The 17896-nt window shown below is 25.1% G+C and overlaps 6 protein-coding genes across 6 annotated transcripts; 4 read left to right on the top strand and 2 right to left on the bottom strand.

Moving 5' to 3' along the window:
- Positions 1–7: 7 nt before the first annotated feature.
- On the bottom strand, positions 8–2767 carry UTP6 (U3 small nucleolar RNA-associated protein 6, putative; the record flags this gene model as incomplete). Its single annotated transcript, XM_029007784.1, has 1 exon — positions 8–2767. The coding sequence occupies one exon, from the start codon at positions 2765–2767 to the stop codon at positions 8–10; it is 2760 nt and encodes a 919-aa protein (XP_028864139.1).
- Positions 2768–3896: 1129 nt separating this feature from the next.
- On the top strand, positions 3897–5051 carry PmUG01_14023700 (exosome complex component RRP40, putative; the record flags this gene model as incomplete). Its single annotated transcript, XM_029007783.1, has 3 exons — positions 3897–4495; positions 4688–4772; positions 5001–5051. The coding sequence occupies 3 exons, from the start codon at positions 3897–3899 to the stop codon at positions 5049–5051; spliced, it is 735 nt and encodes a 244-aa protein (XP_028864138.1).
- Positions 5052–5125: 74 nt separating this feature from the next.
- PmUG01_14023600 (U1 small nuclear ribonucleoprotein A, putative) lies at positions 5126–7177 on the bottom strand (the record flags this gene model as incomplete). The annotated part of the gene is made up of 2 exons (XM_029007782.1): positions 5126–5184; positions 5563–7177. 2 exons carry the CDS (start codon positions 7175–7177, stop codon positions 5126–5128), a joined length of 1674 nt encoding a protein of 557 aa, XP_028864137.1.
- A 1455-nt stretch (positions 7178–8632) lies between these two features.
- Positions 8633–9853, top strand: PmUG01_14023500 (RED-like protein, putative; the record flags this gene model as incomplete). Its single annotated transcript, XM_029007781.1, has 1 exon — positions 8633–9853. One exon carries the CDS (start codon positions 8633–8635, stop codon positions 9851–9853), a length of 1221 nt encoding a protein of 406 aa, XP_028864136.1.
- A 2017-nt stretch (positions 9854–11870) lies between these two features.
- PmUG01_14023400 (conserved Plasmodium protein, unknown function) lies at positions 11871–13700 on the top strand (the record flags this gene model as incomplete). The annotated part of the gene is made up of 4 exons (XM_029007780.1): positions 11871–12770; positions 12972–13027; positions 13181–13243; positions 13634–13700. The coding sequence occupies 4 exons, from the start codon at positions 11871–11873 to the stop codon at positions 13698–13700; spliced, it is 1086 nt and encodes a 361-aa protein (XP_028864135.1).
- A 1798-nt stretch (positions 13701–15498) lies between these two features.
- On the top strand, positions 15499–17466 carry PmUG01_14023300 (V-type proton ATPase subunit H, putative; the record flags this gene model as incomplete). The annotated part of the gene is made up of 3 exons (XM_029007779.1): positions 15499–15561; positions 15886–16778; positions 17055–17466. The coding sequence occupies 3 exons, from the start codon at positions 15499–15501 to the stop codon at positions 17464–17466; spliced, it is 1368 nt and encodes a 455-aa protein (XP_028864134.1).
- Between the last annotated feature and the right edge of the window lie 430 nt (positions 17467–17896).

The raw sequence follows: 17896 nt of genomic DNA, 5'->3' as shown, positions 1-17896 counted from the left end.
CAAAGATTTATATTGCTTTAAGTTCATCATTATACACTTTTTTATACAAATGGATTAAATTATTTACTTCATTTTTTGTCAAGCTGTTTAGTGGTTTTTTCCTTATTTTTTCATACTCTTCTGCGACTGCCCTAGTTAAGTAGTGTTTTATGTCCTCATTATTTAAAAATATAATTAAGTTTAAGATACACTTTAAAATGGCTATTTTTACAAATGTTTCAATTTCTTTACTAAGTAACAAAAGCAATTCATCGATAATAAAAACTTCTTTTTCGGGTACTTTGTTTTCTTTTAAAAAATTCGTTTTATTTCCACTCAGTTCCATTTTTCCTTCGGTACTTTTGTCCTCCTCATTCAGTTTTCTCCTTTGATTATCTCCTTCGCTACCACTTTCAACTGCACTTTGGATTTCACTTTCATTTTCATCTTTGCTTTTACTTTCGCTTCCACTTGCGCCACTACATTGGTTTTTACATTCGCTTCTATCTTCGCTTTCACTTTCACCTCCGCTTTCACTTTCACCTCCGTTTTCACTTTCACCTCCGCTTTCACTTTCACCTCCGCTTTCATTTTCACCCCCACTTTCACTTTCACTTATACTCATATTATCGCTATCACTTTCATAAACATTTTTACAATTGGCTGCCTTCATTTTAAGATGAGAGTTCATTACCTTATTGTTTAGTTCGTTGTGTTCCTTCCTCAGGAGAGTGGGTGTCATTTTCCGTTTTTTGTTTTGACAATGTTGTGTTATAAGAATTTGATCAACTACGTGAGGTCGCTTCTTTTTCATCTTACTCATTTCGAGGTTTTTCTTGTTAAATAAGGAAAAGTAAAGCATTGATGAGAGAATATCACAGTTTCTACCAATTTCGTCAACATCGTAAATGAGATTATTTTTACTTACTTGAGAATGCCTGTTTTCAAATAAACATACACACGCAAAAAAATTTAGCTTATGTAAAAAATGATAAGTACCTGCGTCTCTTTCTTTTATATATTCTGTATTAATTCTATCAAATTTATAATTACCACACAAAAATATTTCATCCTTTAAAAATTGAAAAATTTTTAATTTCTCATGACTTGTTAATACGGGATCGTTCATATAAAACAGTATATTCTTATTGCTTTTGCATTCATTGCTTTGTTCTTTTTGTTTATCCTGTTCTATTTCATCAAGTGTAATATCTGTCAATTTAGCCACGGAGTTCTCCTCATGGGGTAATTTTACACTATTAGAAACGTCTATTTTAAAAACGTCGGAAATGTTGTTATAATCATTGAACGTATAAAATATGTTCGTAAGTAGTAAGCAAAATAAATATATCATAAGGTCATTATTAAGGGAGTTAAACAGATCAAGCAGTAAACTGTTTATTTCAGTTGCGTTGAAATATGTGTGAAGAATATTGTTTTTAGAGCAATTTTTAAAAAAATTATTACTGTAATTGGTGTAGTAATTATTTTTTAAAAAGAGAAAATCGTTATCTTGATAAAAGTCTAAATTTCCCTTACGCACACATTTATTAATGAATAAATAGTAATAAAAACATGGTTGCTCAAGTTTATACATTTCTATTGAATCAAAAACTAAATTTTTAAAATCTTGATACTGAAGAATGTAATTATTGATCCATTTATTTTTTTCCATTTTTAAATACACATTTAAAAGTATAACTATGAAAATATATAAATTGCTTTTATCTTTCTGAAAAGTTTTAAGGTATCTTTTTGCTAAAAATATTACTACGTCTAGGCCATATTTTTCTTCGTCTTTAATAGTAGTAGATTCGTCCTCATTGCTTTCCTTGTCTATATGCTCATTCGCGTCGTTATTTTCATCGATGTTTATTTTTAGAAGGTCCTTATTCGTCCTTCCAACAGTTTCATCATTTCCTGCTTCTCTTTTCCTCTCATTTCTACAAAATTCATTAAATTTCCCAAACTTGTTATTCGAATTATCTTCTTTCTGCCTAAAGTTTTCTAATAATTTAAAAAGTATATCAAATTCTATATTAAAATATAGTATGTTTAGACAAAGGCTACTAGGTACAAATAAGATAGCCCTTGCATACAACTTCCTTGTATAAAGTATATTTTTTCGTATAGTATAAAAATAGTAAAGGTAAAATAACCATATTAATTCATTCTTCATATGATATTTTAGACTATGCAATATAGCATTTTCTAATTCATCTTTTTTGTGCTTTATAAAGCAAAAGTTAAAATAATGTAACCATACTAGAATATTATTATAATGTTTTTTTAAACATGATTGAAAAATTTTAATTATCCTTTTTGATAAAGAGTTATCTGATAAACTATATTGTAATAATTTTTCTAGTTTCTTTTCAATTTTTAAGATGCAATTTTTATAATGTTTAATATCATTTTCAATTTTATGTAATGACTTTTTTATATTTTTCCATTTCTTGGCACATTTTTCCTTTTTCATTTCTTTTTTTAAATTAATGTACTCACAATGGTGACTTTTTATCAGTATATTATACTCTTGAATTTCCTCTGTTAGTTGATCTTTTTTTTCTGACTTTCTCTTTTCCCTTAAACTTTCTAGGTTCATCTCAAATTCTAAATATAAAATGAAGTTAATTAATAAAGAAGAGGTACCAACAATTGAGTATTCGTGATGTCTTCTTTTATTTGCAATTGCTCTTATTTCATTTTCTGTAAATATGCCTTTCCTCTGCAAGTCGTTAAACTCGTAAACCATATTATCCAAAAATTTACATACCTTGTTCATCATTGTGTATACACTTTTCAGAATAGTACATTAAATAGGGGTTTCTGGGAGACGGAGGATAATGTAACTAAATAAAAGGCATACAAGGACACGATAACAAATGAGATAATGATATTAAGACGTAAACAGGGGGTGGAAGACGTCAGAAAAGGGGATTCCAAAGAGACAATTGCTGTTCCCACATTTACGTGAACGGTTCCTATAGTCACGTAGTATATGTATATATATATATATATATATATATATATATATATATATATATATATGTAATACAACTGCATAAAATATTTGAAAGGTTAAAACATTAATACAGGATATATATATGAATATATATATTGTATATATTCACATATGTATCAGGTGAATCACAGTGAACTTTTTGCTTTTATGTCATATCTACATCGCTTTATTTACTACTGAAAAGGAAAATTTTATAATTTTTTATGCTTTTAGCTCATTTTTCTTTTTTCATTTTTTTTTTATGAATTTTTGTGTCACAAAAGGACATAAAGCAAAGTAAATGCTGAAGATAATTGATAATAGCTTTTTTAAAATTATAAACGCAGAATTTTTAAAGTACTTTTCTTAGAAACTTCAAATATAATTTTAAAAGTGACACAGAAAAGAATTCTTCATTATACTGAAGAGAAAAGTAGTATAAAAAGAGGGGAAAAATTTATCTTTGCATAGGCACTATTTTTCCATATATACGTATATATATGTATATACGTTATACAGATATTATTATAATACGTATACTGTTCAATTTGGCACGATGTTGAGAAACGTTGCTTAATTTTTGTTTAATGGTTCACTGAATTTACCATTTTGACAGATTCTTTATTTTTTCATTTTGCTAAAAGGTTTCTAAGTACATCTGGTACCAAATGGTTCGCTATTTTTTTTTTTTCTTTATTCCTCATTTATACATAAAAAATCCAAAAAAAAAAAAAAAAAATTTTAAGAAAACTTCATATAATTGTAAAATAAAAAATAAATAAATATTATATTTATGATATTTTACAATATATATATGTACGTACATATATTTATTGCATATACATATATGTACTTCTGTATAACAGGAATCATCCTATTTTTGCCTATTTGTATACTTGTGAAAAAGAAGAAAATGGAAGATACTGTTTTTATAAGCGGGGATTATGTTAATGTTGAGAAAAATAAAATAAATAAAATTAATGAAAATAATTTTGAGAAAATTCATGACAGTGAGTATGACAGCATATACAGAAGTAAATGTTCAGGGATCTTGTTAAAAACACCATATTATCCTTATAAATATGATATAATGAACAAAAGCCACAAGTATATACCCAAAGTAGGTGATCTAGTAATAGGTATAGTAAAATCAAAGAAGCTAGATTATTATATTATGGATATCAATTGTAACTGTGAATGTATTATACACAAAATTGAGAGTTTTAAGTATGCTACAAAAAGTAGTTTTCCTAACTTAATGAACGGTACATTGCTATATATGATAGTGGAAAAAATTAATTTGGATAATAATAGTGTTGTTGCTAGCTGTATTAATTCAGCAGATGTAAAATCATGGATAAATTATGAGAATTATTTGGGGGAATTAGTAGATGGCTTTTTATTTCCAGTTAATATTTCTTACTCAAAAAGCTTAATAGGAGACAGGTGTTATATATTAGATTTAATTGGGAAAGATATTAATTACGAAATAGCAATTGGTCATAATGGAAGGTTATATGGGACAAAATATATAATTTATGTATATGACATTAGTGACGAATGTATGTGTATGCATGTACGCAGGCATTCACATGTGACCGATTAAAACATTTCCTTTTTCGTTTATTTGTACAGGCGAGTACATGTATGTAAGCACGCATATATAGATGCATACCTTTTCTTTTCTTTTTTTTTTTTTGTTAGAGTATGGGTTAAAACGGATGATCCGCAGGAAACTAATATGATACACAGCGCTCTGCGGTACTCCTATGGGATGACTAAAACACAGGTATACTTTTCGCAGTTTACACACTTTTGAACAGAGTAATCTGACACACCATGGGAAAATTATGAAATGTTTTATTTTATTTTATTTTTTTTCGTTTATATATTATATTTTTTTTTTTTTTTTTTTTGTCTTTTTTGTTTCATTCTCCCATTTTCCCCATTTGCATATTTACAGCTGAAAGAATTATTTACGTTTATAAATATTTTTTATGGTTTTTTCTTCTTTTAGATGGATGTTTTATGGAAGTCTATTAATAACTTACGTAAAAAAGCTACATAAAAAAATAAAATACGCATGTATGTAAGGAGGATACACTTCTTGATGGTTGTAAGTTACTTATACATTTAACTGAATTATCTTTTGGCATATGATATTTTTAATTTGGATCCTTGTAATTCATAATTTTGTAAAGCTGCAAATGAAAAATATATAAAAAAAATTGAGATGAAATAAATATGCAAAATGCACATAATATATATATCGTACATGAACATATACGCCCAAAAATCGACGATAATATATTTTCTTTTTTTTTATTTTAATAAACATTTTTCAATGTTAGAACAATTTTTTTTATAGTATTTTTTGTGTATTAACTTAATTTAATTTTCTTTTTTTTTGGAGAATTTTAAAATATATACGTATTGTATATAATATCGGTTTCTATGGATGGGGATATTATATATAAGTACACATACATTCAAGCGCACGTGCACATATTTATAGGTATATATATTCTATGTAATACTAGAACAATGGTTTGCGCAAATTGTTTTTCTGATCTTATTACCTTTCATTGCATAGGTTGCTGCTGCTTCGTCAGAATAGTCAACAAAGGCAACATTTCTTTGTGGAATAATTCTAGCTTCAATAAATCCAGCAAAATTTTTAAATAAATCATTGAAAGCTTGAGTGTTAACATTTTCTACAACATTTTCGACAAATAAAATTTTGCATGCTATTACTACATTACTTTGTATAGGCACGAAGTTGTTCATAGGGTAAAAAGGTGGATGATACATATTATTATTATTATTAATATTATTTCTTTTTGACAAATCTTCGCCTTTTTTTTTATTTTTTTCTTCATATGCTTTTGCTTGGGCTTTTGCAATTAATGCTTGTTTATCCATTTGACTTAAATCAATTTTCTGTTTTTTTTCTATTTCAATATTATTCATTATATTAAAATTTTTCATTTGCATTTCCAAATAACTCCTATGCATTCTCTCAAAAATTTCTTTTTGTCTTTGCTCTCGTTCAAGTATTTGTTTTGGTTTTTTTGGCTGTTTTGATCTTTCAACAAATGTACCATCTCTTTTTGAATGTATGTCACTTTTGTTATGAGAATAATTTATTTGCATTATTTTTCCGAATAGTACAAATCCTTGTAATGCATTTAATGCTTTTGTTGAACTTTCAATATTGTCATAAACAATCCACGCTTGTCCCTTTCTCCAAAAGGATTTCATAACTATTAAATCTTCAATTACTCCATATTGTTTGAATAGATCTTTTAAGCTTTTTTTCATTTCTTCAGATTTAATTCTATCATTTAAATTTTTTACGTATAATGTTTCATTTGGCTGTATGCTTGGATCAGCAGTAATTACTTTATTATACTTTAGGTGTTTTAAATATGCTTTACTATTCATAAAATTCATATTATTATTATATACTATATTTTGCTGTGTTGGATACATAGGCATTCGTAAAGGATTTGGCATATTATCATTATTTGGATACATATTCATTAGTGCATTCATATTTACTGGATACTGGCTATACATTGTCTTTGCATTACCCATTGCTTTTCCGTGCATATTGTAATTCATATTTGGATTGCAATTTGGATTCATATTATAATTTGCGTTATTATGAGAATTATTTATAATATTATTAGTATTGGCATTTTCATCTGGATTTACATTCGCATTTGGATCTGCACATGAATTTGAATTTGCACTCGTATTTAAATTTACAGTTGCACTGGAATTACCTGAACTGTTCATATTATTCGAATTATTCAGAGTTTCAATGTTATCTGCATTTCCTGTGCCGTTTGAGGGTATGGAATTTCTTTTAGTACTATCATTATTGGGGGTAAAATTATTAGCATTCGTAATATCCCCATTATAATTTTGCTCCAATTTGATATAACTTTCATTGGTAATATTATTTCCTTTATTCTGCATATCTACACTACAATAATTCGAATTTAAAAGTATGAAATTTTCATTTTGTACGTTGTTTGTGCTATTATTTCTATTATTAGTTGTTTTATTTATTAGTTGATTCTGCGAACTGTTATGAATATCACTAGGTATCGGATGTATGTTTGAATTCGTGAAAGGTTCAATAGTCCCCTTATTATTGTTTGCATTGTTTACCGTTTTGCTATTCATCCTTTTTTATAAGATCTCATTTCATTATTTTTTAAAATATTTCTATACATTATGTATGTATAGCTATCATTTGGAGAATTATTCAAGATCGCTAATTAATGATATAGATCATACTACTTTAATGTATTCTTAAATTTTATTTTAATGGATAATGCAACTATGTAATTATGCATATATAAATATATATATATAAATATATATATATATATTACTGCATACAAATGTTTCGTACATACGTAACATAATTCCCATTAAGCTAATCAAAATATGTGAAAACGTATACGACAAAGAAACGATAGCTCGACTATGTAATAATTCATGTAGTTAATAAAATTTGAAATAATAAGGAAAAGCCAAAGGAAATAGCAAAATAAAATATTAATTTAATTTTATTAGTGCTTCGCCATTATAAATAAAATCCTTTAAATAAAAGGCAAATTTTATTACATTTTTTTTGGATAAAATGTTAATATATCAGGTTTTCCAAGGGATATAAATAGGATAAAAAAAAAAAAATATATGTTCTATAAAACAAATCAGTTCCGCATATATATATAATATTTTAATGAGATAATTTGTAAAAATAAATGTGTTTTACATTTTTTTTCTTTTCCTTTTTTTTTTTATGTCAATTTTCTTGTTTTAAATTTGAACAGATATTATGTACAATAATATAATACATATTATGTTTGTGTACAATTTGAAATAAATTTTCTTTATAAACTGTAATTTATACAATACAGAAGATTTTATTTTCTTTTACTTAAATATTAGTCGCTCTTCAAAATAGGTTAGGCATATATATGGTGTTTTTTATTCCCTCTACCTTTTTCGATTTAATTCCATATTATGATATACCCATATATATATGCATACATACGAATTTAATATATGTGTTAACACTTCTTGACAGTGGTTCTCTTTTGAGGAGGTTGAAAGCATTTGTATGAATACGAGTTTTACACTTCTTTGTAAGCATTTTTGTATTTTACATATTAGAAAGAAGTGCATTGCTTCAGAACTTTTTTTTATAAAAATAGGACATTCTTTTAAATCATTATTTCTTCATGTCACTGAAGGGAAGTTTGTGGATTAGAAAATGTGAAAATTAAATATAAAATTAATGATCCTCTTTAATAAAAAAAAAAAACATTTGCTTATTCACATATGACAATTTCATTTTTATTATATTTTTTCGTTTTTTTTTTTTAAATCTTTGAGTTATTACACACTGATTCATATAAAGAGGCTTCACTTCCTATTTTTATTATATTACTATTTCACAATTTCACTATTTTGTCATTTAAGGACTTTATTAACCTTCGTTAATTTTGTTTGTATCATTTTTGAAGGCGCCGTGAGAACACACTGTTATTTTATATAACTATTTTGTGATTTTCCTTTTTCGCCCCTTTTTTTTTTTTTTTTTTTTTTTAAATATATACACTAAAAAATATGTCTGGTGAATTAACAAATAATGACTTTCGTATTGTTTTTGATAATTATGAAAGAGAAAAAAAAGAAAAAGAAAATAATGCGTTACTAAAGGAGGAAAAAAAATTGAAGAGAAAACAAAAATATTTAATAAAAAAAAAAAAGAATGAAGAAAAACAGGAGCAAAAGTACAGAGATAGAGCAGCAGAAAGAAGAAAGGGCATAATAAAAGATGTAAAAGACGCAAGTGTATTATATAACAATGTAAATAATACGATTGATGAATCCAAATTTATGGGAGGTGATGTTGAACATACACATTTGGTAAAGGGTCTTGATTTCTTATTATTAAATAAAGTAAGAAATAAATTGATTGATAAAATTAGTTCAGAAAGGGAAAAATTGAAAGGAAATAGAACTACTGGCATCGGTAGTAGTGGTGGTCTTTTTTCTAATAAAATACCTTCCTTTTCGAATGATGAATCAAAAAATATTTTTAAATATTTTTTTTTGTATGAACATCCACACCACATACATTTTAAGAAAAAAATTGAAAATATTTACGATAATATTATGAATAATATGAAATTTAAAAATTATAATAAGAATATTCACGCAATTAATTATAAATATAACATAGGCATGGATGTGGACAAAAATGATGTACCCATTAAATATATATATAATGTAGATGATATAAAAACGAAATATACATATTACTTAAAAAACTCTTTTATTGAAGAAATTGATACTTGTTTTAAATGGCATATGGAAAATAGGAAAAAAAAAAAAAGTGAAAGGTTATCAAAAAGGCCCCTAACAACGAACCTTTTAAAAAAGGAGGAACACATTTACGATGATGACGATATTGACATTTTTAAAAAGTGTGATGATACGGCTAGTAATAGTAATAATAATTTAGAAGAAAATAGTACCAACTTGTTAAGTAATGTTTACAATTTCACTAATAGTAATGTAAATAACAGTAAAGGTATAGATACCAAAACGAGTCAAAATAATTATGATATTATAACGCAAAAAGGAGTCAGGGAAGAACTCGACAAAGAAAAAAACGAAGAATATAAAATGTATGATATGAACAATAACTTAAATTTATTTAAGCCTGAAAGTATTCTTAGAAGAGCAACTAGCAAAGTTTCAAATGAAAATAAGAATAGTTTAACTCAAAACATTTTTGCAGATACTTATGAAGAATGTTACCCAGGATATGGTAACAATTAATATTTTTTTTTTCATTTTGTACGGTTTTTTATTACATAGGTAAAAAATCTGAAACGGTAAATATAAAGAATACGGTTAACGAAAAAAAAAATGACAACAGGAAAATAGCTGTGTCATGGATACAACGTGAAAAAAAAAAAGAAAAGGAATAATAGATAGCAAACGTATGCGCATATATATGTATATATATGGGTCTTCAATGCTCATTGATTAAACGTTCGATTAATAGCTAGTCCTGTATTGTACGCATGTGCTCATCACAGAGCTTTTATTATGTATTAACAAAACTATTCTATGAAACTCGTTTACCTAATTGTATATTACTAGGGGTTTTATAACAACATAACAACCCGTAATTTATAATAAGTAATAATGGCAAATGGTGAAAAACATGTATGAACTTTCTTTAATCGGAAAAAAGAAAAAAAAAAAAAAAGACTGTCTCTACATTTTTTATCATGCACAAAACGAAAATGTTTGAGTTGTAAAATTTTGAAAAGCTGTTGCACATATAGAAAAATATATATGTATACGTATATAAAATATTTATGCTTACTCTTATAATTTTTTTTTTCAATATTTGTTTTTGTATTCAAGAAAAAAATATATTTTTTTTGTGTGAACATTTTTTTTTTTTTTTTTTTAGTTGAACGGATATGAAATATAAAAAAAAAATTATGGAAAATACAGTTAAAGTTGAATATACTTCATTATTTTCTGATATTTCCCGCTCTTCCCTTTTTTTTATATAAATTTATAATAAAACAAAAATTAAGAAAATGCTTAAGTTAATAATTAAATTAACGAATAATAAATATAATAATACACGTGATATTTCAAAGCACAAAAAAAATTTTGCACTGATATATATTTAAAATATAAATTAGGACGAAAATTTATCTAAAATTATAGCCCATTTTATACTATTTTAATTTGTAAGGGCAGGCAATAAAAAAAATTTCATTAAGAAAATCATTCATTAATGTTTCTGTATATATATTACATACGAATATCGTTTGTGACTTGTATATTTATTTTTAAAAAAATAAGAAAAAGCAAAAAATTAAAATTAGGATCATAAGGATCCTAAATAAAGAGCAAAAACATAAAGAAAAAGAGGTAAAATAATAAGCTTGCACGTGCTTTTTAATTTAACAAATTATATTAAATCACTTAAATATTCTCTAATTATATGTATACTTATTTTTGTATATATTTACTAATAAGAAACTCTGACAATGGTATAGCAATATATAAAAATCATGCACGTTATTTTAATAAAAAAAAATTTTTTTTTATATACGACAAACGCCCATAATATATAATTATAAAATACTCTTTTTAAATTATTTATTGTTTATAATCTGTAGCAAATATATTTCGAACAATAAAAGTTTTTCGTATATTTTACAAATATACGTAAAATAATTTATAATTTTTTTGTGACTATTTAAAAAGAAAAAAAATTTTAATGTAAATTACAATTATCTTTAAAATATTGGTAAAATTTATGAATAAAATATATGAAAAATTAATGGGGCAAAAATTAAATGAATTTATATAAAAAAAAAAAAATATATATTTATACATACATATACGTATAAATATATATGGATGTACGTACGTTTATGTATATATATACGTATGTACGTACGATGTCATTTTACATAATTAGTTGATTCACATCGCCGATTTTTTCATCTATGCGTAATTTAATACATAAACTTATTTTTCAAAGGAATCCTCTGTAATTCCGTATTTCTTACAAATTCGCAGAATCAAGAGTATATTAGTATTTTTATGTGAAATAATGATTTAGCAAATATTCGCTACATATATATATATATATATATAATGCTTGTATAGTTGTGTGCATGTTCTTATGCTTACATTCCTCCGCGGATACGTATCTTCACAGATGCTTACATTCATATGTACATACATACATACAAAAATACAAAAATACAATATATTATATACACATGTATGATAATGTTTTGAATTAAAAAATTAGAAAATGCTAGGAAAGAGGAAGCTAGTTGAGGCCCAGCAACAGAAAAAGAAAAAAAAATGGATTGAAGAATTAGATGACGATTCAGAAGAGATAGATTTGGATTGTTTAAACAATTTAGATGAAAATGAAAAATTTGATTTAGAAGAGGAGGAAGATGAGGAAAAAGAAGACCTGAATGAAAAAGGAAAATATCTGAATAAAAAGGATTTAGAAGAGGTTGAAAAAGATGATGACACAAATGAAACAAACAATGATGGTAGCATATGTAATGGGAATAATAAAAAGAAAAAAAGGTATGACTGGATGAGTAGCGATGATGAAGATATATCGAGTGATGAGGAAGAAGAAGACGAGGAGAAATACGAGAATGGGCGTAAAAATGGAAGCAAAAATGAAAGTAAAAATTTAGATGAACAAAATAAAAGTTCGGGAGATCATAAAGAAAGTAGTAGTGACACAAATAGGGAATTAAATGAAAAGGAAAATGGAATTTTAAATTTAATAAATAATAAGGAGAATAGCAGTAATAATAATAGTAATGCAACTATAAATAGGGCAGAAAATGATAATTTAGTAAATGAAGATAATGATACTAATAATAACATCCCGGAAATTATTGATAATATAAATAAATATTCAATAAATCCATTGGATGTAAAACTGGAAGAAATTGAACATATTATATCTTTTGTTTATTTCCAAAACATTCATTTTAATTGTATTACGGAACATTTAGTGGAATTTTTAGAGAATTATACAAACAATAAAATTATACAAATTAATTCAGATAAATCAACCAATTATACAATTATATATAAATATGATGAAAAAAGTAATGACAAGGTTATTATAAATAAATTTTCACATTTTGGGAAATTATTTGTTCATGTGAAAAATTATCAAGTAACCTTTAAGCAAATTGTTGTTTAATAAATAAAAGTTTTTCAAAAGTTTTCTTTTTTCTTTTTTTTTTGTTTAAAATAAATGAAAATAAGACGTAAACATTTAAATAAATGTTTATATAAAATATTCCTTTTCAGTAGAAAAATAATTCCATTTTTTTTTTTTTTTTTTTTTTTTATTTTTTTGTTATAATTAAAAAAGGATGTTCTTAGGCTACTTAAATTAAATGATACTGAATTCATGGGGAGAATAATAAAGTAGTTTGCTTTTATACATATATATGTCTACATACTTTCATACATATTAATTTGCGCGTAATTTTCATTGTTTTAATTACTGGATTAATTTTTAGTATTTAAAATGATTATATAAACATTAATTAAAAAAATATATATTTTTTTTCATTCAAGATCTACACAAGCATATAAGAAGAAAAGCAGTTTCTTTATTTTACAAGCACCATCCCACTACAAGTAATGAAAAAACAAATGAATTTCAGTATTAATTCTTTTTGTGCCCAATTTTTGTAATATATTAGTTAATGATAAATGTACACGACATTTTATGATTTTTTTCGTTTGTCTCTATTTATTGCCAGTTTTATTGCACACTTTTTTTTTTTATTAGTGAATACATACGTAGATACATATATATATGTTATATATGCACATAAGCATATAATTTGTGTTAGTTTTTTTTTATGAAATTTATAGAATATATTTTAATATACCATGTGCATATATGTTAGCGTTATACATAACATTTTTATTCTCTTATATGAGCATTTTTTATGTACACAGTATAATTAGCTTTCCGCCCATTTTTGTATTCCTCCTTTTGATTTGTTTTTTTTTACCATGTAGGTACTTTATCCAAGTTGTAGTTAATGAAAAAAACAAGAATAATTCGAATTATGTATGGATGAGATAATAAAAGAAAAAAAAAAAAAAAGGGCTTACAAAATGTTCTGTATCACTGTACAATTTATGCTATGTGATTTTCCGTGAAAGTCCAGTATCATTTTTTGGATTGTGCGATTTGTTTACGATTGTATGTATAAGCATACGTGTTCTTACCTTTTTTTGTTTTCAAATAAAAAAAGAAATGAAGGAGTATCTTAAATAAGAAACTTTTTTTTGAAACTGTATTCGCTTTTTCCTTTTTTTTTTTTTTAATTTTATTTAATACAGCTCGTATATACTTGTTTATATATATACATACATACGAATTTGTATACCTTTTTTATATATGTTGTTTTAAGTTTTTTTTTTTTATTTCTCAAAACTATTTCACGGAAAGGGACCTTTTTTTCGTGTGACATAATAACAAAAAAGATATTACTGTGAGAGAAAGCTAAGATAGGGAAAAGCCTTTTTTACAGACTTTTTGTATCCTTCTTTGGGTATATTTTTGTATTCTTTTTTAATAAAATAAATATTTTTTTCTTTTCTCAGTTGTCTATGCAATTCTTTAAGAATGCATTCTTAAGCATTAGAAGGAATAAATATTTATATTCAAAAAATTCTTTCACATAAAACAGATAAACGTAACTGTTAAAAAACTTAGAAAATTTTCATAAATAAAAATAAATTGTGGAAATATACAAATTAATTCATTGTTGAAATTTCTTTTTCTTTCTTTTTTTTTTTTTTATGGTTTTTTCATAGCATTCGGTTTATACCAATAGTTCAAATTTCATTTCTTAATCAGTTCAATAATCACAAATACACGTATAATTCATGTAGAAAGAATAAATGTTTTCTTTTGTAGCACTATACACACATGTGTAAAGTGTTAAATATTCCTAAATTATGAAAGTGTCAAATATACAGAAAATGTTGAAAACGTTGAAAATTAATAAAATTTTTTATTAGGAACATTTGCACATGCTGAAAATAATTTTTATGGGCTTTAAAAGATTGGCATAACTACTATATAATCATTTTTCATATCATTTTATTGTCATATGAATTTGTATAATTTGTTTATTTTATATATACTTTTATGTGTACTTACTTTTCTTTTATTTACGTATTTTGCTCGTGTACTTTCACATTTTTGCAATTACAGTTATACCTTCAATGCTGTGTAATAATCTTATATACACTAATACATATATATGCACATGTATATATATATAAACATATATATATACACATATATACATACACATATTTACATACACATATATACATACACATATATACATACACATATATATATACACATATATACATACACATATATATATACATACACATATATATATACACATATATACATACACATATATATATACACATATATACATACACATATATATATACACATATATACATACACTTATATACATACACTTATATACATATATGTATATACACATATATATATGTATATCTTAGGAACATGTACATAAGTCCATATAAATTAGGCACTATTTGCATATATTTATTGTTTATTTTGTTTTGGCGATCACGATAATAAATTAAATTTTGACTGAAAGGAAAAAAGAAAATTTCGCTTATTACAGTATTTTATCGGAATAAGCAATTTTTTTTTTTGTATATAATTTAATGCAATATTATACAATTTTTTTATACTTCTCCTTGTTTTAAATTTCAATATTCATATATGTGAAATTTGATTTATTTACAAAGTTTAATTTTAATTGTTCTTTTGCGTCTTTAAAAATTGTTTTTTTAGTAATTTTTTTTAAAATAAAAAAACAATGGCAAATGATAGTGGAATTAGCGTTATTACAAAAATTGTGGAATCTGAACAGAAGAATCAAGTACGAAAATAATGCTTTAAAATGTGCGTTGCATTGGCATATTTTAACACACATAAGCTTATGAATATGTAAATGCATAAACATGTGTACATGTGAACATATATACATAAGTATAAGTACGTACTTCTTATTTTATGCAAAATTTGCATTATCGCATGTAATAAAAAAGCAATGTATACGTATCTGCCTTAAAAGGAAGAATTAAGGGTTAATCTGCTTCTCTAGTGTATATGTACGCATGCACGCATATTATATATATATATATATACATACATATATATGTGCGTTCTTTTCCGTACTAATATACTCTTATTTCCTTTTTAGATACTACATGATTCCATTTTAAACAAAATGCCATGCTATGACAAGTACGCAGAGATTAACATTTTGTCTTCGGAAGAAGTACAGTTGTTAAAAAAATTTCATGATTTCAACAAAAAGGAAAAATTCGATTATTTTAAGGAAAATGATATGATTGTATCTGTATTATTTAATTGTCTTCAAACAGATTTTAATATTCATTTAATTCAATATGTATTAACAATATTTTATGAAATTATAAGAAATGATGGAAGTTCTTATAGTTATATTTTAAGTATACTAAGTGATAAAAACTTATATACCTATTTAATGAAATTGTGTACACACAACGATATTTATATAGCTGATAAAAGTTCTTTCCTACTGTCTGGGAGCTTTTGCTATAACAATAATTATTTTACAGATACAGAAATAAAAGATTTTATTTTAAAAATAGACTTTTTTAATGTAACAGAAGAAGGGAAAATGGATATATATATAAATATATTAAAAATAGATGAATATAGAAAAGATATATACGAATTAGAACAATTTTTAACAATAATAAATAAAAATTTAGATTTGGCTAATAATAATGCTAATAAGCAGTACAAATCCGTTTTCTGTGTATGGTTACTTACATTTAAGGATTATTTTATTAGGAAATTATATAAAAACAATATTATTATAGTTGTAATTAATTTATTTAAAAAATGTAGAGTAGAAAAGATATTAAGGGTATCTCTAAATATAATTAAGAATATAATGCATATGGATGATTGCTTTGAGATTATAGTAGATAACAACATAATTCAAACATTAACTGTTCTACAATATGACAAATGGAGAGATAACGATATATATGACACAATAGTTCAGCTTTTACACAAATTGGATCAGCGCGTGAAGAACTACAGGTACGGTGCCTTCTCTGTTCTTATGTACATACTTGAAAAGTGAATCATATGTATACGTCAAATTTATGTTTATTCAAATGGTTCATATTAGCGTGCGCTTAAATAGAACTATATGATAAAATTAGTGAACGTATGTACACCTACTTAATATGTGCGCACGTTACTATAAACTTGTAATTTTGTATATATACACAGATACATAAATACATATATTCATACATACATACATACACACATACATATATATATATATATGCATCTCTCTGTTTTTTATAGCAATTTTGAGAGGTACTGTCATGAACTTTCAAATGGAAAATTAAAATGGTCCATTTTGCACACAGAAAAATTCTGGCTCGAAAATGTAATGCAATTTGAGAAGGATGAATTTAAAGCTATACAACAGTTATCGGATATAATAAAAAATTATGCCCACAATTTTGCACATAAGAATGATTCAAATCAAACAAAAGAGGAAGTAGACAATGTGACAGTGGCTGTAGCATGTTTTGACATTGGAGAGTTTGCAAGGTTATATCCAAATGGAAAGAAAATTTGCCAGAAATTTAAAATAAAAGAAAATGTTATGATTTTAATTGCAACAAAGGATAGGGATATAGTTCGAGAAGCGCTGCTGTGTGCGCAGAAAATTATGTTGAATAACTGGCAAAGTTTATCAAATGCAAAATAAAAAGTGGTAAGTTTTGTGAGGAAGTGTAGCTTGGAAGAAAATCTGACGCGTTCCATGAGACATTGAAGTTTATAAGTATGTTTTGTATATGTGTTTACGTATATGTATTTATCATCTGTGTGTAAATGTGTGTGTACTGCATACATGCACGAATATATATATATATATATAGTTATGCAAACTATGGAACGAACTAATCGAAAAAAAGGGCAGCTGTGCGTAAAATTATTGAAGCACGAAGTTCTCATTTTAAAAATGTTTTGTATGTACTTTTTTTGAATACATTACATTAAAACTAATTTTTTTCCACGTAAAAATCTGTCGAAATATTAAAAAGGAATCACGAGTTTGATATTAAATATAAAAATAAGAACGTGATTACGTGCACATTTAAGAATGTTAGTGCATCATTTCACTCCATTTTGTATAT

Source organism: Plasmodium malariae (assembly GCF_900090045.1).
Source record: "Plasmodium malariae genome assembly, chromosome: 14".
NCBI lineage: Eukaryota > Apicomplexa > Aconoidasida > Haemosporida > Plasmodiidae > Plasmodium > Plasmodium malariae.
This window is presented reverse-complemented; position numbering and strand designations above follow the sequence as displayed.